The sequence below is a fragment of the Acinonyx jubatus genome, chromosome D4, assembly GCF_027475565.1.
Source record: "Acinonyx jubatus isolate Ajub_Pintada_27869175 chromosome D4, VMU_Ajub_asm_v1.0, whole genome shotgun sequence".
Lineage (NCBI taxonomy): Eukaryota > Metazoa > Chordata > Mammalia > Carnivora > Felidae > Acinonyx > Acinonyx jubatus.
Window position 1 is genome coordinate 38,211,020 of NC_069391.1, and position 23,871 is coordinate 38,234,890.

A 23,871-nucleotide genomic window follows, 5' to 3' on the forward strand; every position below is an offset into this window, starting at 1 on the left:
GTCCCGACATATCTTTTGCAGGGCCCTTAAACTAGTGTGTCCTTGGAGGGCAGTGTGTCACCCGGGGGGGGGGGGGGGCGATTCCCATCCGAGAAATGGGGAAGGCAGATAGGCCAGCTTCTACTTCTCTTAACTACAAAGAGGAAGTTGTGGGAAATAAAGAGAGAAATAATAACTCAGACGGAACCTGGGTTCCTGGCCCTTCTCTGATTTGGGGCAAGTGCTCTGGCTATCCCTCAGTTATTGGTAAAATGAAATACTGTGAGGGTGCTTGGCTAGTTCAGTGGAGCATGCAACTCTTCATCTTGGGGTTGTGGGTTCCAGCCCCACCTGGGGTGTAGAGATTACTTAAAAATAAAATCTTAAGAAATACTGTGGTTGAACTTGGACCTTGACCCCCTACAGTTCCTTTCAGCTTGAAGATCCAACCTGGAAATGAGGGACTTTTAAGTTAATCATAAGTGAAGTGAGATGGGAGACAGTCTTAAATCCCGGTGATTTAGAATACCTATTTCTTTTGGGAAGGCTCTTCCTGTGATAACTGCTGAAACATTTCCTAGAAAAGTCAGGATACTATGAGAGTTCCATACATTTAGAATTTTGAGATTGAAAAGATCTTAAGTTCCAATCCTGGCTCCACGATTTACATTATCCATTCCTTATTCATCAGCTTCTGTAATAGAGGATTAATTACAACTAACTTAAACAACTGTAAATATTAAATGAGATCATCTGTATACAGCGTTACTAGCATATGGTAAATGATCCATAAATAGGAACTTTTTTTAATTTTTTTTTATTTTTGAGACAGAGGGAGAGAGAGTGGGGGAGGGGCAAAGAGAGAGGAAGAGACAGAATCTGAAGCAGGCTCCAGGCTTTGACCTGTCAGCACAGAACCCGATGCAGGGCTTGAACTCATGAACTGCAAAATCATGACCTGAAGCGGTCAGACACCTAACTGACTGAGCCACCCAGGCGCCTCTTTAAATAGGAACTTTAAAGAAAAAAATACTAAGGCATAGCTGTATTCTGGCTACCACCCCTTCCATTTTTAAAATTTATTTATTTGATGGTTTGTTTGTTTAAGAGGGAGACTCTCAAGCAGGCTCCATCCTCAACACAGAGCCAGATACAGGGCTCAATCCTACAACTCTGGGATCATGAGCCAAAATCAAGAGTCCAATGCTCAACTGACTGAACCACCCAGGCACCACCACCTCCTCCATTTTTAAAAAAAGATTTTATTTTGGGGGCACCTGCGTAGCTCAATTGATTAAGCATCTGACTTCAGCTCAACTTACGATCTCAGGGTTTGTGAGTTCGAGCCTTGCATTGGGTGAGCTTAAGCCCCACTCCAGGCTCCACACTTTCTCTCCCTCTCTCTCTGCACCTCATGGGATTCTCTCTCTCTCTCTCTCTCTCTCTCTCTCTGCCCCTCTCACACTCACACTCTCTCTCTCAAAAATGAATATAAATAGATTTTATTTTTAAGCAATGTCTGCACCTAAAGTGGGGCTTGAACTCACAACTCCAAGATCAAGAGTTGTACACACCACTGACTGAGTCAACCAGGCACCTTGATTTTTCAGTAGACAATTTTTTACACAGTTTTAGATTTATAGAAAAATTGAGGAGGTGGGGCGCCTGGGTGGCTCAGTCGGTTGAGCGTCCGACTTCGGCTCAGGTCATGATCTCACGTTCCGTGAGTTCGAGCCCCGCGTCGGGCTCTGTGCTGACAGCTCAGAGCCTGGAGCCTGTTTCAGATTCTGTGTCTCCCTCTCTCTGACCCTCCCCTGTTCATGCTCTGTCTCTCTCTGTCTCAAAAATAAATAAACGTTAAAAAAAATTAAAAAAAAAAAAGAAAAATTGAGGAGGTACTACAGAGAGTTACCATGTACCTGGCACCCCAATTTCCCTTATTAACATCTTACATTAATATAGTACATTTATTATAACTAATAAATCAATATTGATACATTATTAACTAAAGTTTTTACTCACATTTCCTTAATTTTTACATAATGTCCATTTTCTGTTCTAAGATGCCACACTATATTTAGTTTTTATGTTTTGTTAGGCTTCCTTTGACTGTGACAGTTTTTCAGACTTTCCTTATTTTTGATTACCTTGAGGGTTTTGAAGAGTACTAATCAAGTATGTTGTGTAATGTCCCTCAATTAGAATTTGTGGGTTATAGGTTTTGGGGTGGAAGATCACAGAAGTAAAATGATATTTTTTATCACATCATATCAGGGCACATAGTATCCACATGATTTATCAGTGTTGATATTGACCTCAATCACCTGGCTGAGGTAGTGTGTCAGGTCTGTCCACTGTAATGTAACCCTTTTCACCTCCTTTGTATACCATACCCTTTAAAAGGAAGTCACTTTGCACAATCCACAATGAAGGAGCATTGTTTATTTATTTTTGTTGTTCTTTTTCATCAGAGATGAGATCTCAATATTTTGAAGAATCTTTCCCTAGCTCCCAACTCTACTTTCTAGGGCTTGCAACCAAATCCACTGGAAATAGGGCTCACTTCAGAGGAGGGAGAATGTCTTAGACAATACATCCCCTTCTCCCAAAATGATGCTGTGTTGCTGGTTCTGACTTCCCTTCTTCCACCATTCAATTTAGGGACAAGAAGATTGCTGACCTGGAAACGTAGGAGATGATGTTGACACCTTTAATAACAAGGATGTGAGTAGACAAATAGGCAGAAAGTTCATCTTCAAAGCATTTCACCCACATAAACTCATCACAGTCCCACCCTGCCCCAGAAGATGGTAGATCCCTAGCCTAACCCACTAGAACATACAACTGACACAGACCAGAAGCTGCTCCCTGGCTTCAAACAAACTGACAAACTCATAGTAAATATCTACAATGACCATGGCCCTAAGGGAGGTGGCTAATAAACATATACCTGTGTAGGAAGCTTATATCCTAGTGTGTTAATGAAGTATGTACTTAAGATTCTCCATTCTTGGTCTGAAGAACTCTTATTTCCACAGAATTTCTCATGCCTTTTTATCCTAGCAGGTAAGACATTGTTTATTAGTAGTTTGCAACTGTGTCATATTCATGCCTGGATCCACAGCAACCAGCACATTGTCTGACACAAAGTAGACACTAAGTAATTGTTCTCATGGGCTTACAGCCAAGGGCAGGAAAACAGCAAAAGCAAATTGAACCCCACCCTCCACCCCCATGTCTAATAGAACCTCTCAGACACATAGTAGGTGCTCAATATTATAGATTCCACAAGGATGACAGGTCTTGTTTATACAAGCTTCTTTTTTATATACAAGCCACTACAACGTTTGGCATGTTGTAGGTACTCAAAACATATTTGTCAGAAGAATGAAGGGCAAAAACAGCTTCCTAAAGTTCCTAAGTGTTTTATGACGGGTAGATTGACTTGACTAGTGGTGCCCTCTGGTGGTGAAGAAAATAGGACACTTACCCTCAGTCTGTATGGTATCACCTGGTGCTCCTCAACCTGGGCTCTTCTGAAATGATTCTTTCTTCTAAAGGGAGAAAATATAGAAATCTTGGAAGATAAATGAGAGGTGGGAGTATTTGCTTTGGAGAGGTCAATTCTTACCTTACATAATGACTCTTTAGGAGACCAACATTTTTTAAATTCTGCATATGTTAACACATGTTAAGTCCAATAGTGTTCTTAAGGAGACACAATCTTCCTTTAATAATTATAGCTAATGTTTGCTGTGCATCAGTCTGTGACAGACTTTTTACATGTAGTTTCCTGTTTAATTCTCTCAAAAATCCATGACATCCATACTAGAACATCTATTTTCCTGAATATAATAAAAGTTAGAAAAGCTAAAAAATTTACCCAGGGTAGGGCACCTGATGGCTCAGTCGGTTAAGCGTCCAACTCTTGATTTCGGCTCAGGTCACGATCCCGTGTAACATGAAATGGAGTCCTATGTCAAGCTCGGCACTAACAGCACAGGAACCTGCTTAGGATTCTTTCTCTCCCTCTCTCTCTCTGCCCCCTCCCCTGCCCACGAGCTCTCTCTTTCCAAAAAAAAAAAAAAAAAAAAAGTGACCCAGTGAGTAAATGGCAGAACCTGGAGTTGAACCTTGGTTATCCCACTTAAGCATGATTGCTCCTAACCAAAGCCCTGTAATATTCCTATTCTAATGTGCCCATAAAAATCCACACATAACACATCGCCTCCAATGCTATACTGCAATTATTTGTTTACATCTTTCTCCCAGCCTCTGAGATGCTCTTAAGAGCCACTTATTCATTCAATAAATATTTATTGATTGCCTGCTATGTGACAGGCCCTATGCTAAATGATTTAATGATTTAGTTATGCCGTCATGGAGCTTACATTCTAGTGGCTGAGATTGAATCAGACAAAAATCAGTAATTACTAGACAGATAATATTGCAAGTTTTGGTGAGTACTAATGAAGGTGACTAAATTAGAGCCTAAAACTGAAAATGTTGGGGTGAATGCAATTTTATTTTTTATTTGTATTATTCTTTTGGGAGGGTGAGTGCAGGTTGGTTTTTTTTGTTTTGTTTTGTTTTTGTTTTTAAGATTTTATTTTTAAGTGATCTCTACACCCATGGTAGGATTCAAGAGTTGCATTGTCTACCATCACAGCCAGCCAGGCACATCAGGGGTGAATGCAATTTTAAATGGAAGCAGGGCAGGGGCAGAATAAACCTCTATGAGGTTGCATTTAAATGAACACAAGAGCCAATAACCTCCATGTGCCCACCCTCTGCCCCCGATGATGGGTTATACAGAAGTTATGCTGCTGTTAGGGAGGGGGAGTCATGCAGATTTCCCCCCACCACCCCAGATGACCTGTCACGGGAAACATAGAAGCTTAGTGTACTTTTTTTTGTTTGTTTAGGAAAAATCCCCAAATCAATAGTTTTGGGTGTTTTTGTTTGTTATTTGTTTGTTTGTTTTAATGAGTCAATAGCAACGTCCAATCTCCTAGGGCTCCCTCCACCTGCACCTGCATCTCCGCTTGCTGGTAGCAAGCAGGATACTGGGGCTGAGGCTGCAGCTCAGGGCGAAGCAGGGCCAGATGTGGCTTTCCAGCCTTGCTTGGCCTTAGGGCTGACACCTGGTTCCTGGGACAACCCATCTGGTCTCTTAAATAAAGGTCAAAGCTGAATCTAAAAAAAAAAAAAGAATTGAATAGAGGGACCAGCCTATAAACAATGAAGGCAAGAACATTACCCCAGGTTTCTGGCTTGTGATCATCATGTCTTACTTATCTCTTTATCCTTGACACTGAGCACAGGGCTTGCCATTTCTTAAGTGTCATCCAATGTCGAATGAGTGGTTGACTTATCTCTCAACTCTCTGATCTTCCTCAGGGCTTGTTAAACTTCAGTGGTGCTGATTCATCTTCTTAGTCAATCCAAACTCAACTTATGCTTCAAGAGTTAGCACAGACCCATCTCCTCCAGGAAATCTTCCTTAACAGTCGAAACATTCTTCAGTCAGGGGAGCCTGGGTGCCTGAGTTGGTTAAACATCTGACTCTTTGTTTCAGCTCAGGTCATGATCTCAGGTTTTCGTGAGTTTGAGCCCCACATTGGGCTCTGCACCGGCAGCATGAAGCCTGTTGGGATTCTCTCTGCCCCATCTTCTTTCTGCCCCTCCCCCACTTGCACTGTCTCTGTCTCTTTCAAAATAAATAAACTTAAAAAATTTTATATAAAAAAACCATTCTTCAGCCATAAAGCAGGCAATCCTACCATTTGTAACAACATTGATGATCATTAAGAGCATGATGCTGAGTGAAATAAGTCAGAGAAAGACAGATACTGCATGGTCTCACTTATATGTGGAATCTAAAAAAAGCCAAACTTATAGAAACAGAGTAGATTATGGTTGCCAGGGGATAGGGGTAGGGGAAATGGGGAGATATTGGTTAAAGAATACAAACTTCCAGTTACAAGAGGAATAAGTTCTGGGCACCTGCGTGGCTCAGTTGGTTAAGCATCTGACTCTTGATTTTAGCTCAGGTCATGATCTCACAGTTTATGAGATTGAGCCGTGGATCAGGCTCCATGTTGGGTGTGGAGCTACTTTGGATTCTCTCTCTCTCCCTCTCAATCTCTCCCTCTGCCCCTCCCCTATGCTCTCTTTATCAAAATATATAAATAAACTTTTTAAAAAAGGAATAAGTTCTGGAGATCTAATGTATAGCATGGTGACTATGGTAAACAATACTGTATTGTGTACTTGAAAGTCGCTAAGAGAATAGATCTTATTTGTTCTTACCATAACAACAACAACAAATGGTATTTACGTGAGGTAAAGGATGTGTTAAATATGTTAACTAACATTATTGTGGTAATCATTTTGCAACATATACATATGACAAATTATCACATTGCAAAGCTTATACTTAATATTATACAACAGCTAGGGGCCTATACAACAGCTAGGGGGGCTCAGTCAGTTAAGCTTCTGACTTTGGCTCAGGTCATGATCTCATTGTTAATGGGTCTGAGCCCTGTGTTGGGCTACACACTGATTGCAGAACCTGCTTGGGATTCTTGCTCTCTCTTTCTCTCTCTGCCTCTCCCTAACTTGTGCTTTCTCTCTCTCGAAAATAAATAAACCTTTAAAAATCCTTTTTTCATAGACTTTATTTTATATTTTTTAATGTTTTATTTATTTTTGAGAGAGCATGAGTACAAGTGGGGGAGGGGCAGAGAGAGGGAGACAGGATCTGAAGCAGGCTCTGAGCTGACAGCAGAGAACCCTATATGGGGCTTGAATCGTGAGATAATGGCCTGAGCTAAAGTCAGACATTTAACTGACTGAGCCACACAGACACCTCTTAAAAAATCTTTTAAAAATGTAGGGGCACCTGGGTGGCTCAGTCGGTTAAGCGCCAGACTTCGGCTCAGGTCATGATCTCACAGTTCGTGAGTTTGAGCTCCACGTCGGACTCTGTACTGACAGCTCGGAGCCTGGAGCCTGCGTCGGATTCTGTGTCTCCCTCTCTCTCTGCCCCTACCCCATTCACGCTCTGTCTCTCTCTCAAAAATAAATAAACATTAAAAAAATTTTTTTAATCTTTAAAAAATGTTATACAATAGTTATATCTCAATAAAGCTGGGGAAAAAACAATCAAGACACTGAGCAAAAAGGACAGCAAGTTTGAAGGCCCAGGACAAAAAGCCAGGTAACTAGGGAAACTCCAAGTAGTTCAATATGGCTGGGGCATAAAATTTGATAGAAACAATGGTCAGAGACAAGGGTATAAAGGTTGACAGTGGTCACATTCATTCATTCAGCAAACACTTACTGAGTATTTGCAGTGTGCTAGGCATTGGCCATGTAGACGTGGTCCTTGTTTTCATGGATTCACAGTCAAAAACAAAGAGACAACTAATAAACAATCAAAAAATTGTAAAAAAAAAGTGCTAAAAAGAAACAAATGGGATGATGAGATAAGGAAAAACATATTTCAGATCAGATGATCAGGAAGGCCTAATTAAAGATGTGATACTTATGCTGATAACTGAAGCAGAGAAAAAGTCGAGAAAAAGTGTTCCAGGCAGAGCAAACAGCTTGGCTCAAGTCTCTGAGATGTGAAAGAACATGATATAAGTTCTTGGGGCACCTGGATGGCTCAGTCAGTTGAGCGTTTGACTTGGCTCAGGTCATGATCTGGCAGTTTGTGAATTCAAGCTCCATGTTGGGCTCTGTGCAGACAGCTCAGAGTCTGGAGCCTGCTTCAGATTCTGTGTCTCCCTCTCTCTGCCCTCCCCTGCTCATGCTCTGTGTCTCAAAAATAAACTTTAAAAAATTTAAAAAAAAAGAACATTAAGTTCTTTATTTTCCAAGGGTGGAGTATCAAGAAAAAGGATGGCATGGCCAGTGAAGGACCATACTGATTGAGGTTTTATTAAAATTCATATTTAATATGAATGATGAGTTTTTAAGAGGAAAGTGACATGAGAGAATGATGGTTTCAAGACACTCATTCTGGCAACTACATGGAAATGGATTGAAGAAGGACAAGACCACTCTTGTGAAAAATTCCTTTAAAAGCTATTGCATAAATTAGTCGGTACTATTAGAAGTCAGGATAGTAGTTACTCTTGAGGCATGATGACTAGATGGCAGAATGAGGGGAGATTCTAAAGGTTCAGGAAATGTTCTGCTTTTCTGGGAGCTGGTAACATGGGTATGTTTGGTTTATACATATTCAAACCTTATGTAATTAGGAAGAATTACCTTATGTAATTCCTCCATGTATACATATGTATATACATAATCAGATGTATATATAATCATATATGTGTGATTACATAGGCATGTATGGAATTATATATGCATATGTGTATATATGTAATTTTTGTGTACATTGTACATACATCTATAATTATATATACATATACACACATATACATATATATTGTACTCAAATAAAAAGTAAAAAGCTATTGAATAAAACTGTCCTATACTCTTCAAAAATGTTGTCATAAAAGACCAAAAAATGGAGAGCTCAGCAAATATCCCAGATTAAGAGTGAGAAAAGAAACGTGACAACCAAATTGATGCATGCTCTTACATCAGGAAATAAAATACTACTATGTAGAGGGTATTATTGGGATAATCAGCAAAATTTGAACAGTACTGATAGAGGTTAAATTTTCTGAATTTTATAACTGGACTATGATTAGTCCTTGTTCTTGGTAGATCAGTGACTAAGTATTCAGGGGTGTGCACAACTAATTCTTAAGTGGCTCTGCAAAACAGTATGTAAATACCTAAAAGACAGGACAAATCCGACAAAACATTATCACTAAGTTATGATGGGTGGTAGGTGAAGGATATATGAGAGTTCATTATATTAATATTACAATTTTGGGGTAGATTTGGAAAATTTAATAATAAACTGGAGAAAGGTATTATAATCTAGGCACGAGATGATGTGACTTGGACTAAACTTGGCACTAAAGGCAGTGAAGAATGAACGAATTCAAGGTATATTTTGGAGGTGGAATTGACAAAACCGACACAACTGAGACGATGTGGTGGATGGAAAAAAAGGATAGAAACCACTGGTATAAATAAACAATCCCAAGTGCCCAAACTAGCTCCGCCCTTCCCCCTTCGACGCAAGCGGCGGAAATAAGGAAAAGCAAGCGACCGCTAAACTACAGGCAGGCTTCCGGTCTGGCGTCGCAAAGAGACCGTAAATCGGAGACCACTGTTTGGCTCCTCCCCCACGGTGGGCGGTCCTGGAGAGTGACAGATACCAATCGCCAGCGACTCATCGGGCACTCACCCAATGGCTCTGGAGCTGGGCGGAGTCCTGCGGCACGAGGGTAGTCCCCACGCGGTGCGGGAAGTTTCCCGTTGGGTACGGTGACTTTGCTGCAAGCCTTCGGCAGTTCTGTTGTGAGGCTTCGGTTATTCTGTGGAGGGGTTCAGCAATTCTGTGGCGGGATTTCAGCAGGTCTGTGGCGGGGGTTCAGCAATTCAGCCAGGGTGGGAAGAAGTGCCGAGCACGTGGGCTTTGAACCAAAGTGCGTGAGCAAGACCTGGACTCCGAGTGATGGGGCCGGCCCCTGCGGGAGCGCAACATCGGGCAGCTGCTGGGGACCCAGAGGTGGGTGAGCCATCTGGGAGGGAGGAATGTTCTACGTGCAAGAGGTGGCAGAGCCTGACAGCTCGCCGACGAGGGACAGGATGGCCGTCCCTTCTGGAGGAGCCTTATTCCCCCATGTTGCCAGTCTGGCGCACCGAGACAGACCCAGGGGGAACCTGGCGTTATTTGGATAGCAGCAATAAAGTTTACTGAGCTCACTCCTTCGAAAGCTCTGTGACGTCGGTCATTTCCCCGACCAGGTTCTCTTTCTTGTCATTGGATGAGATCTGACCTCTTGTGCCTAGTTCTGTGCTCGCCGCTGTAACGGAGGGCACATGGTGGTTCTTCTGGAGCCCTCCAGTAAGGCTCTCTTCAGTGTAGGACTGTGGGGTAGAGTCGGGGCCCATGGCTGTAGGGAAGAAGGTTTAGGATTCTGCAGACCAGGGTGTGCATGCCTGCTGACAGAGTAGGCATACTACCTGTGAAACCTTGATTTCCTTCAAGTGTACATTTTCTTCTGGGATTACTGAAGATTGGATGGTTTACTGAGTATATTTTCCTGAGGCAGTACGTTTTAGCTCTTTCCAGCACCGACCACTTAATGTATACGGATGTAATCTACAGTCAGGGATTGCTGGCAGGTTAGAGCCTGGCAGGATTTGGATAGAGCAAGAGTGGAGATGGCATTTGTGAATTCCCAGGACAAACCCAGCAAAAGAGGAAGATTCCTGATGCGTGGTATCTGGAAATACAAGGAGCTCAGGCATTGTTTAGGTCAGGGCTCAGTCAACTACTACCCCTTCCAGCTCCAAGCCAAGCTCCATGCTTGTGCTGTCAAATAGACAGGGAACCCTCAACTCAGGAGTTTTAAGACTAGAGCTCAGTAATGTTCTTCCGAGTAATGATAATCCTGGATTTTGCAGTCTGACTTCCATTCAAAAGAGTGAACAGGAGCCTGTGAAGCATTTATCCATGTTCTATCATGGTGACATTTTAGGCGGTGCATGCTACACACCTTTGACCTCACACTGGCTTCTCTTCTCATTGGCCACAGGTGATGGAACTAGCTCTGGAAGACACATGCCAGGAAGGAAAGAAGGAGTACTCTAAGAAGTGTACCTTGGTTGGGTCTCCAGTGGAGAGTCTCCTGCAGCCAGTGAAGCTTAGCCAGGCAGAACTGTACAAGGAGCCTACCAATGAGGAGCTAAACCGCCTTCGGGAGACTGAGAGTCTGTTCCACTCTAGCTTGCTTCGTTTGCAGGTACTACTGGGTGGCTGGGGCTTGGGTTAGAGGGATGGTCCTGGAACCCTGAGGCTGAAGAACTCACCCCTATCTCTTCTTACAGGTAGAGGAGCTACTAAAGGAAGTAAGGTTGTCGGAGAAGAAGAAGGAGCGGATCGATGTTTTCCTACGGGAGGTCAACCAGCGAGTCCTGAAGGTGCCCTCAACTCCTAAGACACAGGTAACGCAGGTAGAGTGAAGAACTGGGAAGTCCAGGAGAGGTCCTCAGTGTAGGCCGCTGAAACAAGGCCTTGCTCTTCTCCAGCGGGCGTGGGGTCCTAGGGAGCTCATTTTCACTGCCAGGAGGTTCAACTGGAAGTACAGTCAACCATGTGTTCATTTGTTCAGCAAACATTTATGTTCGTTGCATTAGCTGTGTTCTTAGGATACATCAGTGAACAAAGCAGCCTACTTTCTAGTGTTGGACTTATAGATAGTAGACAATAAACATGATGAGTAAACTGAGTGGCAATATTAGTAAATGGTAAACACTGGAAAAAGGAGAAAGTAGGGCAAGGTAAGGGGATTGTGGGAATATCAGAGGGTGGGAGTGGTGTGCAATTTTAAATAGGGTAGTTGAGGTAGGCCTCATTGAAGTGACAGTAGTCTGACGATTTGGAGGAAGTGAGTCAACCATGTAGATATCTAAGGAAGGAATAGTCAACACAAAGGTTCAAAGGCAGTAGTAAGTCTGGTATGTTCTTGGATTAAATGAGGGGAAAATAGAAGGACACGAGTTCAAAAAGGCAATGGAGGAAGGAGGCATTTCACTCAGGGCCTCGTTAAACCGAAACAAGGACTGCCTGTTGCTCTGGGTAAAAAGAGGAACCACTGATGGGACGTTTTTTTTGGTGTAACAGTGATGTGATCTAGCTTCATTTTTAAAAAGTTGACTCAGGGGCACCTGGGTGGCTCAATCGGTTAAATGTCTGACTCTTGATTTCAGCTCAGGTTGTGATCCTGGGGTCGTGGGATCGAGCCCTGTGTTAGGCTCCATGTTGAGCATGGAGCCTGCTTAAGATTTTCTGTCTCTGTTTTCCCCTTTTCCCTGCTCACACACTCTCTCTCTAAAAAAAAAGAAAAAAAAATCAACAAAACTAAAAGCCTACAGAATGAGAGGAGATATCTGCAAATGACCCATCTGATAAAGGGTTAGTATCCAAAATCTGTAAAGAACTTACTGAACTCAACACCCAAAAAACAAATAACCCAGCTAAGAAATGGGCAGAAAACATAGATACTCTTCCAACGAAGATATCCACATGGCTAACAGACACATGAAAGGATGCTCAACATCACTCATTGTCAGGGAAATACAAATCAAAACCATGATGAGATACCACCTCACACCTGTCAGAGTGGCTAAAATTAATAACACAAGAAACAACAGGTGTTGGTGAAGATGTGGAAAAAGGGAAACCCTCTTGCACCGTTGGTGGGGATGCAAACTGGTGCAGCTACTCTGGAGAACAGTGTGGAGGTTCCTCACAAAACTAAAAACAGAGCTACCCTACCATCCAGCAATTGCACTGTTAGGTATTTATCCAAAGGATGAAAAATACAGATTCGAGGGGTACATGCACCCCAATGTTTATAGCAGCATTATCAACAATAGTCAAACTATGGAGAGAGCCTAAATGTCCATTGAATGATGAATGGATAAAGATGTGGTATACATATACAATGGGATATTACTCAGCCATCAAAAAGAATGAAACCTTGCCATTTGCAACAACGTGGATGGAGCTAGAATGTAGTATGCTAAGTGAGATAAGGCAAACAGAGAGGTAAATACCTTATGATTTCACTCATAGGTGGAATTTAAGAAATAAAACAAGTGTTGGGCACCTGGATGACTTAGTCGGGTAAGCATCCAGCTTCAGCTCAGGTCATGATGTCACAGTTCATGAGTTCAAGCCCTGCATCAGGCTCTGTGCAGACAGTTCAGAGCCTGGAGCCTGCTTTGGATTCTGTGTCTCCCTCTCTCTCTCTGCGCCTCCCCTGCTTGTGCTCTGTCTCTCTGTCTTTCAAAAATAAATAAAACATTAAAAAAAAACTTTTTTTAGTAAAAAAAGAAATAAAACAGCTGAACATATGAGAATGGCAGGGGTGGGGGGAGGAAGAGAAGGAAACAAACCACAAAAGACGCTTAATGATAGAGAACAAACTGAGGGCTGATGGAGGGACGTGGGTGGGGAATAGGCTAGATGGGTGATGGGTATTAAGGAGGACACTTGTGATGAGCACTGAGTGTTGTAAGTGATGAATCACTGAATTCTACTCCTGAAACCAATATTGCACTGTATGTCAACTAACTAAAATTTAAGTTAAAAGTAATAAATTTTTTTTTAATTCCTCATTTTAATTTCTAATACGGTAAGTATAGATATAACTCACATAAAAAGAGCTCTTTGAGGGTCCTTGATAATTTTTAAGAATGTAATTCACTCAGGCTGTTGTGTTAAAGGTAGAAGGGAAGGGGATAAAGATAAAATCAGGGAGACTAGCTAGAAACCTATTATGCGGTGATCCACTGGAAAATGGTGGCATCTCAGACTAGGATAGAGAAGTAGAGGTGGTTAGTGTCTGGATGCTCTTAAAAGTGAAATGGATGTTTTTAACAGAGAAGAGTTCAAGTGATTTAAATGTTTTGGGCTTGAGCAACTAGAATGAAGTTGCTTTAATGGAGAGGATGTGTTTACAGAAAGACTGGGAGTTTGACTTCAAATGTATTGATGTGTTTATTTTTGTTTTTACTTTCTTAAAGTTTATTTATTTATTTTGAGAAAGAGCATGCATGCACAAGTTGATGAGGGGCAGAGAGAGAGAGTGAGAGAGAATCCCAAGCAGGTTCCATGCCCTCAGCACAGAGCCTGATGTGGGGCTCAAACCCATGAACCACGAGATCATGACCTAGCCAAAATCAAGAGTTGGATACTTAACCTACTTAGCCATCTAGGTGCCCCTCAAATGTGTTGTTTAATTTGACATGTCTACTAGACACCAAGGGGACATGTCAGGGAGGCAGTCAAATAATATGTATCACTGTCTCTGTCCCCACAGCTGACTGACCAGACCTGGCTCCCAGCTGGGGTTCGAGTACCCCTCCACCAAGTGCCCTATACTGTGAAGGGCTCTTTCTGCTTCCTTCCTCCAGCCCAGGTCACTGTTGTGGGCAGCTACCTTCTGGGTACCTGCGTCCGGCCAGACATTAACGTGGATATGGCAGTGACCATGCCCAAGGTGAGGTCCAGAGTTTGGGGAATGGAGAGACTGCTGCTTCACCACCTACAAATTCTTGGGTCTTTCTTTCCCACCTGCCACTTGCCAGGGGATTGAAATCTGAACTCGAAATCAAAAGAGCAGATCACTGCTATCATCTTGAGGGCAGCTTAAATGTGCCTTTGGGCCAGTTGCTGCCCTTTGGAACTTTGCCTTCGTCATCTGAGAACTAGATATGGTGTTGTTGGCCCTGGTTCAGGCACTCTGGCCAGCAAAACTCCCTGAGGTTTCTAAACTGTGACTCACCTTGGCTTCATCTTGGCCTCCAAGCTCTCTAACAAAAAGCATTTAAGTGCCTGGGCATCTCTCTCTTTTCTGACCCTCTCCAGGATCTCCTACAGGACAAGGATGGGTTGAACCAGCGCTACTTCCGCAAGCGTGCTCTCTACCTGGCCCAGTTAGCTCACCACCTGAGCCAAGACCCCTTCTTTGGCAGTGTTCGCTTCTCTTACACCAATGGATGCCACCTGAAACCCTCGCTCCTACTTCGGCCACATGGTGGGAGGCACATACTGGGCTGAAGGCGCAGTATGGAGTGACAAATTCAGTGGTGGAGGGGGGCATGGGGCCTCAAGTCCAAGGTGAGAGGCTTAGGCCTCAGGTTTGAGGGGGAAGGTACAAAGACCTCAGATTCTGAAGTGGGAGGGCATGGTACCCGGTACCCTCAGGTAGGAGGAGGGTGGCACAGAGGCCCACCTGGAAGGATCTCAGCACTCCCTGTCTCCCCCAGGGAAGGATGAGCGCCTGGTCACTGTACGTCTGCATCCATGCCCTCCACCTGACTTCTTCCGCCCGTGCCGCCTGCTGCCATCTAAGAACAATGTGCGCTCTGCCTGGTACCGAGGGCAGAGTCCCCCAGGGGATGGTGAGCAGGCACTCGTGTCAAGGTGGAGCTGAAGGGAAGAGTGTTGTGGGGATTTCTCTTCTCATGGCTTCCCCTCCCCCACAGGTAGCCCAGAGCCTCCCACCCCCCACTATAATACATGGGTTCTGCAGGACATGGCCCTTGAGTCTCACGTGCAGCTGCTGTCAACTGTGCTGGGTTCAGCCTTGGGGCTGAAGGATGGCGTGGCACTTCTGAAGGTCTGGCTGCGGCAGCGGGAACTGGACAAGGTGAGTTGGGAGTGGCCCAGCTTCCCTGCCTCACTGAGTGGCGGGTTGGCTCTGAGCTTGGGCCTCTCTGTTTCCATCTCTTTTTCAGGGCCTGGGAGGGTTCAGTGGGTTCCTTGTCTCCATGCTGGTTGCCTTCCTTGTGTCCACACGCAAGATCCACACCACCATGAGTGGCTACCAGGTCCTGAGAAGTGTCTTGCAGTTTCTGGGTAAGGTGGCTAGACTCAGAAAGGCCAAGGGTTCTACTCATCCTGTGAATCCTCTCATCCTATCAAGGGTCATTCAGTTTCTTAACATAAGACAGAAGAGCAAACTGAATTCTGGAGGCAGGGAGGAGGGAGAGTGTCATTAGTGCTGGGTCCCCAGGAAGGAGGATACCTTCTGACACACCCATCTTCTCTGGCTCACTTCAGCCACCACAGATTTGACAGTCAATGGGATCAGCTTATGTCTCAGCTCAGATCCCTCCTTGGTGAGTGGGGCAGGGCTGGGGCTGGGCAAGGAGGCCTGAAGGTAAGGCCTCAACCCTGACTGGCTTCTTTTTTATGCCTCCAAGCCGGCCCTGGCTGACTTCCATCAGGCCTTCTCTGTTGTCTTCCTGGACTCCTCAGGCTGTCTCAACCTCTGTGCTGATGTCACTGCCTCTACTTACCACCAGGTACCAATGGTTCCCCATTCCTGGATTCCCCAGGTGTCCCAGTCCAGACTGTGTCCCTTCTACCAGTACCAGAACCCCAGAAACTCTTCTCCAAAGAGCTTAGGTCAGGCATGTCTCTTGGTCTGAGCCCTCAGGTCACTGAAGGGAGGGCTATAGTGGTGATAATCTCACATGTGAGTTCCCTGCTTACCCTGTGGCCCCAGGTACAGCACGAGGCACGGCTGTCTATGGCATTGCTGGACAGCAGAGCTGATGATGGATTCCAATTTTTGCTGATGACTCCCAAACCCATGATCCGGGCTTTTGACCACGTCTTGCAGTAAGTTTATGGCTGACAGGCTATGTCAGTGGGTTCTTTTTCCCTGTAGCTACAGTGGTGGGGCAGAAGTGCTCAGATGTTCCTGGTTTTGGGGAGGGGGTGGTACTTGGGGTCAGTAGTACCTCATTCTGTCTCTTTGTCCCTCTAGTCTCCATCCACTGAGTCGCCTGCAGGCAGCATGTCACCGGCTAAAGCTTTGGCCAGAGCTGCAGGATCTTGGTGGGGACTATGTTTCAGCTGCTTTGGGCTCACTGACCACCCTCCTGGAGCAGGGTCTGGGGTCCCGCCTTCACCTGCTGGCCCACTCTCGGCCCCCAGTCTTAGAGGTGAGGTGCTGTGGGGTAGGGAGTTTGTGGGTTTAAGGAGGACTAGATCTAGGGTCTCAGGGAATACAAAAGACACACCATCCCTCTAACTAGATCTTTCTACCTAGTTGGAAACTGGATTTCCAGGTCAAGCTGGGGCATTCTTGGCTTGAACTCAGCCTTTTTACACCCTATAGTGGGACATTAGCCAGGATCCACCGAAGCACAGAGACTCTGGGACCCTGACCCTAGGATTGCTCCTCCGGCCTGAGGGGCTGACCAGTGTCCTTGAGTTGGGTCCGGAAGCCAACCAGCCCGAGGTGAGGAGCTCTGGGGTCTGGGGGGTGATTTGGCTCTGTCTTGGGAACTCCAAGCCGTGCACTGGCAGGAGTAGGGTGGATCGTCCTCATGCCACCTGGATTGAGTCCTGTTGGGGATTTCTGGTAAAGCCCATCTTTGTTGATTTCTTCCACCACCCATTGCCTTTCCTCAGGCTGCTGACTTCCGCCAGTTCTGGGGATTTCGCTCAGAGCTTCGGCGTTTCCAGGATGGAGCCATTCGGGAAGCTGTGGTCTGGGAGGCAGCCTCTATGGCCCAGAAGCGCCTTATTCCCCACCAGGTGGTCACCCATCTCTTGGCACTGTGAGTGTTAGCATCTGGATGCTGGGAAGCACCGGTGGGTTGGGGAGCCTTTTAGGAGGGTCTGGCCCAGGCTTTGGGCTGAGCAGCGAATGTCCAGCAGCATTCTCCATATTCCTCAGTGCCCACACTGAGTCTCTGCCCCTTTCCCAGCCATGCCGACATCCCAGATACCTGTGTCCACTATGTGGGGGGCCTTCTGGACGCGTTGATCCAAAGCCCAAAAGAGGTAAGGGTCATGGGTCAGGGCTAAGGGTTAAGGCTAGGGGTTGCAGAGTAGCTTGTGTGGCCAGATTAGGTAGGGGGTGGAGAGCACACCTCAGCCGGGCTGCACTTCTCATAGTGTCCAGCAGAGGGGGTGCTGGCTCTGCAGCAGCCTGAGCTGTGGCAAAATCCTGGGTGGTGGTGGGGTTCTGTAGGGTCCTGGCCTCCTGACTGACTGTGTTCTCCCTCTCAGACCTCCAGCACAGGTGAGGAAGCCCTGGCAGCAGCAGTGCGTTGCTACGATGACCTCAGCCGCCTCCTGTGGGGGCTGGAAGGTCTCCCGTTGACTGTGTCTGCTGTGCAGGGAGCTCATCCAGTACTGCGCTACACTGAGGTGAGGTGGAAGGTGGCAGGAAGCCTTTTCTGCTTAGCGATTCTTTGTCTCTACCCCGTTCCTCCAGTATTCCCCTTTCCGACTCCTGACTGTGTTCACTTTCTCAGTCCTGAGCCCCTACCTCAGCCCTGCATCTTCCATAGGTGTTCCCACCAACCCCAGTCCGGCCAGCCTACTCCTTCTACGATCACTTGCGAGAGCAGGCCTCGCTGTTGCCTCGGCCTGACAAGCCCTGTCCAGCCTATGTGGAGCCCATGACTGGTGAGGATCCTCTTGGGAGGGGATGAGAGAAATTGTTCCCACTCCATGCTGCAGTCTTGAAACCTCTTTTCTTCCTAGTGGTATGTCATCTGGAAGGCAGTGGTCAGTGGCCACAGGATGCTGAGGCCATACGCCGGGTCCGAGCTGCCTTCCAGCTGCGCCTGGCGGAGCTGCTGACCCAACAGCATGGGCTGCAGTGTCGTGCCACAGCCATACACACTGATGTCCTCAAGGTTAGACTGGTGTAGGGTAGGGATTCCCCAGAGAGGGAGGGCACAGGGTGTTAGGGTGTCCCATGCTGACACGTGTCTCCCATCCCATACCCTCTTTGAACAGGATGGGTTTGTGTTCCGGATTCGTGTGGCCTATCAGCGGGAGCCCCAGATCCTGAGGGAAATGCGGAGCCCTGAGGGGATGATCTCATTGAGGGACACGCCTGCCTCCCTCCGCCTTGAGAGGGACACAAGGCAGTTGCCCCTGCTCACTAGTGCCTTGCATGGGTATGGCCACCTGCATAGGTTCTTCTGTCTGTAGATCCTTGCCTGCTTCTATTCTGCTCTCCTGGCCACCTGTCTCTCTGGGAGGCCACCTGGTATAAATTTATACCATGGTTTATGTATTCATTTTTTAGAGAGAGGAAGAGAGAGAGAATCCCAAGCAGGCTCTGTGCTGTCAGCACAGAACTTGATGTGGGGCTCAATTTCACAGAACCATGAGATCATGACCAGAGCCGAAGTCAAGAGCCAGACACTTAACCGACTGCACCGCCCAGGCGCCCCTGAAATGGGAATTTTATAGGACTGATCTGTTGGGGTGTTAGTTAGGGGCATGTGAGATTCTGTACAGAGGGCAACTTTGGGTAAAGGTTGAATAAATAGTGGTGGTAGAGCAGAAATACTCTTCTTGGGCCCTGAGTGCCTGAGTCTCATTGCCACTTCCCTCTTCCCCCGACAGACTCCAGCAGCAGCACCCAGCCTTCTCAGGTGTGGCACGGCTGGCCAAGCGGTGGGTGCGCGCCCAGCTTCTGGGTGAGGGGCTCACCGATGAGAGCCTGGACCTGGTGGTTGCTGCTCTTTTCCTGCACCCTGAGCCCTTCACCCCTCCTAGGTGATTCTGAACTCCATCTTTTCTCTAGCCAGAAAGTTCCCCTTGGGGCCAGTTGTTGTCCCTTAGGCTGTACCTTCAGTCCAAATGGGAAAGGGTAGCTAAAAAAAGTGACAGAAGAGGTTCTAAGACACCTCCCACCCCCATCCATGCTGAGGGGTCTAGACTGTCTAGGCCGTGGGGAAAGCCCTGGGATGTGTGGTTGGGCCCAGACCCTTTGCTCATTCCTTCTTCTCAGCTCCCCCCAGGTGGGCTTCCTTCGGTTCCTTTTGTTGATATCAACCTTTGATTGGAAGAACAACCCCCTTATTGTCAACCTCAACAATGAGCTCGCTGGTAAGTGGTAGGACTGGGGTCAGACTCCTGCAAGAAAAAACCTTTGTGGATTGCAGAGCAATAGGGCACACAAGGGTTTTCCACGCCAGTCTATTAGATAGGGCTTTTTTCGTGGCTTCCCCTTCCCAGATATCTGTGCCTGACCCTGATGCCTTGGGGTGGGGAATTACTAGGAGGAAGAGGCCCAGTCAAGGCTTTAGGGAGCTCTAAGGCTATAGAGCTATGGTTTGTTCCTATGATGCTCAGAAACAGAATGGACCGGGGTGGTAAACAAGTTACCTGGTGGGGGCTGTGAAGGGGAAAGGAGAGTAGAAGGGGGACCCTGAACACCAAGTGAGAAGTCTTGTGGGGATCAGGGAAGGGCCCAGGTTAGAATAGATGTCCAGACTTCTTGGTGAGTGGGGGTGATGATTTTCATCTGTAACATGAGGAGTTCCTGGTCCAAGCAGAGAGGAGGGTGTCAGCTTCCTAATTCCCCAGGTGTGTGGGAGCATAGGGTGGGAAGGGGGTCAGGGGCAGGCCTCAGCTTGTGTCGGCCCGGAAACTAGAATGGGGTGCCAGGCAGTGGAAAATTCTGCCTTTGGGCTGAGGCTGAGAGTTTAACGCCCCACCCAATTGAGGCAAACATGGTGTCCTTTACATTGCCTTTGTCCTTTGGGGGAGGGGCACTGGAAAATCCCTGTGATGGGCAGCTGTTGGGTGTACAGTAGGAAGATCTGGGGTAGTAGAGCTGGGGAGGGGGACAGGCTGACCCAGGACCCCCTCTTGTTCACAGTGGAAGAGCAGGTGGAGATCCGCAGTGGCTTCCTGGCAGCTCGGAGACAACTCCCGGTCATGGTCATCCTTACCCCCCAGGATCGTAAAAACTCTGTATGGACACAGGATGGACCATCACCCCAGGTTCAATCCCATCCTTACCTCTAAATTTGTGGTCTTCTCCCCCAAGGAGAAAGCAGGCCCAGCATGAGCTAAGAAAGACCCACACTCAGGTTTGATGTATTTGATTGTGTGTATCCCCTCAGATCCTACAGCAGCTTGTGGTCCTGGCAGCCGAGGCCTTGCCTGTCCTAGAGAAGCAGCTAATGGATCCCCGGGGGCCTGGGGACATCAGGGTAAGCCCTTGACCAAGAGTGACTCGGGTTCTAGGGATTCTGTCTTTGAACATTAGGAATCTGGAGCTATAGGGGCTCTCACAGGATGCTCAGCCCTCTTGTTTGGCAAGACTGAATCCACAGAAGGCATTGATACTGCCCATGGTGCCTGGCAGTGGTGGAACCTGCAGGAGAACCAGGGCCCTGGCTCTATCCAGGCCTCACACTTGTAGCCTCTGCTCCTCCTGACAGATTGAAGCTGGCTGACACCAGCTGGGGCTTGATGTTCCCACCTTCAGATGAACATTTGGGCCCCTAATGGGGGGGTCAGACAAAAGGGAAGGAGGGAACCAAGGTGGGCACGTGGAAGGCTTTGTGGTCCAACTCCCAACTCCCAGTGGGCACTACGGTACTCCCTCAGACAGTGTTCCGGCCACCCTTGGATATGTATGATGTGTTGATCCGCCTGTCTCCCCGCCACATCCCCCGGCACCGCCAAGCCGTGGACTCACCAGCTGCCTCCTTCTGCCGTGGCCTGCTCAATGAGCCAGGGCCCTCGTCCTTGATGCCTGTGCTGGGCTATGATCCTCCTCAGCTTTATCTGGCACAGCTCAGGGTAGGTCCTAAAGGGCTGACTAAACCTGGGGAGGGGGCTTCCAGGTGAAGCTGGGGCCATGGAGGTGACTCTCAGATGTCTATGTGTAATATTATCTATGTCCTGTCCTTTCCTAGGAGGCCTTTGGGGACCTGGCCCTTTTCTTTTATGACCAGCATGGTGGAGAGGTGATTGGTGTTCTCTGGAAGCCCACCAGCTTCCAGCCCCAGCCCTTCAAGGTGTGCTGGCTGATGATAAGTGTTGTTCCCAAGTGTGTTCATGTGGTTCCATGTGGGCATGCATGTCTGTATGTGGCAGACTGCATGGGTCAGGTGTGAAGCATGTGTCTTGTGTGTCGATCTCTACTGCTACTGCTACTGCTCCCCACCCCCACCTGGCTTGGTGTCTCTGGGTGTGCCTCTGTGACACCTCAGTCCATATTTCTCTGGTTCCCCTAGGCATCCAACACAAAGGGGCACATGGTGGTGTCTCAAAGTGGGGAGCTGGTGATGGTGCCCAATGTAGAAGCGATCCTGGAGGACTTTGCCATCCTGGGTGAAGGCCTGGTACAGGCTGTGGAGGCCCGAAGTGAGAGGTGGACTGTGTGATCTCCACCCCAGGAGCAAGCTGTAGGTGTACAGCCGGACTTCAGACCTCTGGAGCAAGATGTCAGTGGCATGATCTCCATCCTCGTTGCGTACGGATCTTCCATGGAGTACCTGCTGGCCTAAACACACTGAGATGTTCCCCTAGAAAAGCCCTGCCCCAAATTTCTGTCTGATGCTTCAGCATCAGAGCAGGGGCCTGGTTTCTTACAGAGTCCCCTGGGCCTGTCTGAACTTCCAGAAGAGGAGGGCAAGCCAGCTCAGCGAACTGAATGAACCCAGGAGATCCATCCACCTGTCAGCCTTAGTCTGGGCTTTTTTTTTTTTTTTTTTTCCTTTTCTTCCTAGGATGTTTCCAGAAGTGTGGAGAGGAGGACATTTGCCCAAGGCTGAGGCTGTCTCCCCTTCCCATTGCCAGGATGTGTGCCTACACCTTAGTATGCCCTTCAGGGCAGTGTCAGGCCTTTAAATGGGGTCCAGAGAAGGTATGGCACTTCTTGAGGGTCACAGAATATCTGCACTGAGCAGTGGGAAAGGGGCTCTGTGTGTATGAATAGAGCCCATTGAAGGGACACGGGTGTCTCCTGTGTGAGTGCTCTTACTTTCCAGGGTACACCAGGGGAAAGCACAGAGGACAGGAGGGGCTGGGTACCCAGTGAGCCAGCGAAGTGAGGGGGACAGATGGTCCCCTAGTCCGGGAGAGCTGCAGAAAGCGCTCAGCGTTGCCCTGGCTGCTCAGTGTCTCAGTCCCCCGGCTCCATGGCATCTGCCCATTCATGTCACACACTGTCCCCACTGCATCCCTGCAGTAAGGGTGTGGGGGGAACAAGCCCCAAGTCCTGCTCTCCAGGAGCTCTCAGTGCCAGGGTGGGGGGTGGTGCTGCCTCCTTTCACCCCAGTCCACACCCCACTTGCAGCAGCCTCTCCCTTCTCCGTCTCCCCTAATCCTGGCTGTTTTTCCAGACTCAGCTCGAATAGTGCTTCCTCCTCCAACCCTTCCCTCGCCCCCAGCCTGAGGTGCTCTTTCTCTCGTCTGAAACATGAGCGCAATTACTGTCTGTTCAGTTTACTTTGTAGTTGCATACAGGGCGTGAACTCTTCTGTTGTTTTAAACTCTGATTTAAAATTAAGTCACTTAATTTCCCCATGTTCCTGGCTTTTCTACCATTTTCACATAGTTTTAACATTGTCTCCTAGAAGTAAACTCTCTGGGGGCAGGTAACATGTTTGAACAGATTTCTTGGCACCTTCATGGTACCCAGGACAATGCTCAAGTAGGATGCAGGTGTGTGCAGAAGGGGCATCTAGGCCAGGCAGATGGAGAGCAAGCAGGCCCACCAAAATGCTTTAAGGACAAGGGAATCATAATTTGTAATCTCTGCATAGAATGAGTGTGGAGGTGACAATGAGTTGCACCCTGAGAGTTAAGATGCAGCTGACATTTTGAGTGCCTGGTAAATGCTGGGCACTCCGTTTTTTTACATGTCTTATGTGCAGGAACGTGATCGTGCAACAATCCCAGCCCTGTGAAGTATGTGCTTTTAGTTATCCTCATTTTCTGAAAGGTTCAGCAGCAGGCATGGGCCTGTTTGTGAAGAGATTGATGCCTGGCTATCAGGGTTCATCCTCAAGATGATAAGGGATGCCTGGGTGGCTCAGTTGGTTGAGCGTCTGACTTCAGCTCAGGTCATGATCTCATGGTTCATGAGTTTGAGCCCCGCGTTGGGCTCTGTGCTGACAGCTCAGAACCTGGATCCTGTCTCAGATTCTGTGTGTCCCTCTCCCTCTGTTCTTCCCCCACTTGTTCTTTCTCTCTCTCTCAAAAATAAATAAAGATAAAAAAAAAAAAGATGATAAGCCACAGATGGGAGCCCTGATCTTGAATTTTGTCCCAAGTCTGTTAGTCTTTGTGAACCTGTACCGGTCCCTACCTGTCACCGTCATGAGATTAGATGTTGGCATGTCATAGAGAATACATTGATGGGCTATGTGAGCTGTGCTCTTGATTCATGAACTCCAGGCAGAGGTGTACAAGGCTTTGTGTTTGGGGAAAGAAATGCA

At 47.2% G+C, this 23,871-nt stretch overlaps 1 protein-coding gene and 1 long non-coding RNA gene across 5 annotated transcripts; one reads left to right on the forward strand and one right to left on the reverse strand.

The window, feature by feature from the left end:
• Positions 1–2,404: 2,404 nt before the first annotated feature.
• On the reverse strand, positions 2,405–9,411 carry LOC106975922 (uncharacterized). Of its 2 annotated transcripts, XR_003413947.2 has the most exons (4): positions 9,320–9,411; positions 3,470–3,533; positions 2,930–3,038; positions 2,405–2,659 (listed from the first exon to the last, which is right to left on the reverse strand). It is a non-coding gene; the product is annotated as an uncharacterized LOC106975922 (long non-coding RNA). The 2 variants fall into 2 exon arrangements; XR_001430384.3 differs by lacking the exon at positions 2,930–3,038.
• NOL6 (nucleolar protein 6) lies at positions 9,224–23,659 on the forward strand. 3 transcript variants are annotated; one of them, XM_053205000.1, is made up of 26 exons: positions 9,224–9,359; positions 10,677–10,883; positions 10,969–11,085; positions 13,968–14,147; positions 14,516–14,684; positions 14,917–15,051; positions 15,136–15,299; positions 15,388–15,508; positions 15,713–15,771; positions 15,856–15,957; positions 16,161–16,276; positions 16,425–16,602; positions 16,779–16,901; positions 17,075–17,223; positions 17,374–17,449; positions 17,678–17,818; positions 17,962–18,079; positions 18,158–18,312; positions 18,416–18,579; positions 19,034–19,186; positions 19,422–19,519; positions 20,295–20,419; positions 20,542–20,631; positions 21,032–21,226; positions 21,343–21,444; positions 21,664–23,659. In XM_053205000.1, exons 2-26 carry the CDS (start codon positions 10,680–10,682, stop codon positions 21,811–21,813), a joined length of 3,384 nt encoding a protein of 1,127 aa, XP_053060975.1. In that variant the 5' UTR covers positions 9,224–9,359; positions 10,677–10,679; the 3' UTR covers positions 21,814–23,659. The 3 variants fall into 3 exon arrangements, with proteins under 3 accessions (XP_053060975.1, XP_053060974.1, XP_014928783.3); XM_053204999.1 differs by having other exon boundaries at positions 9,356–9,490; XM_015073297.3 differs by lacking the exon at positions 9,224–9,359 and adding an exon at positions 9,506–9,643.
• Positions 23,660–23,871: the final 212 nt, after the last annotated feature.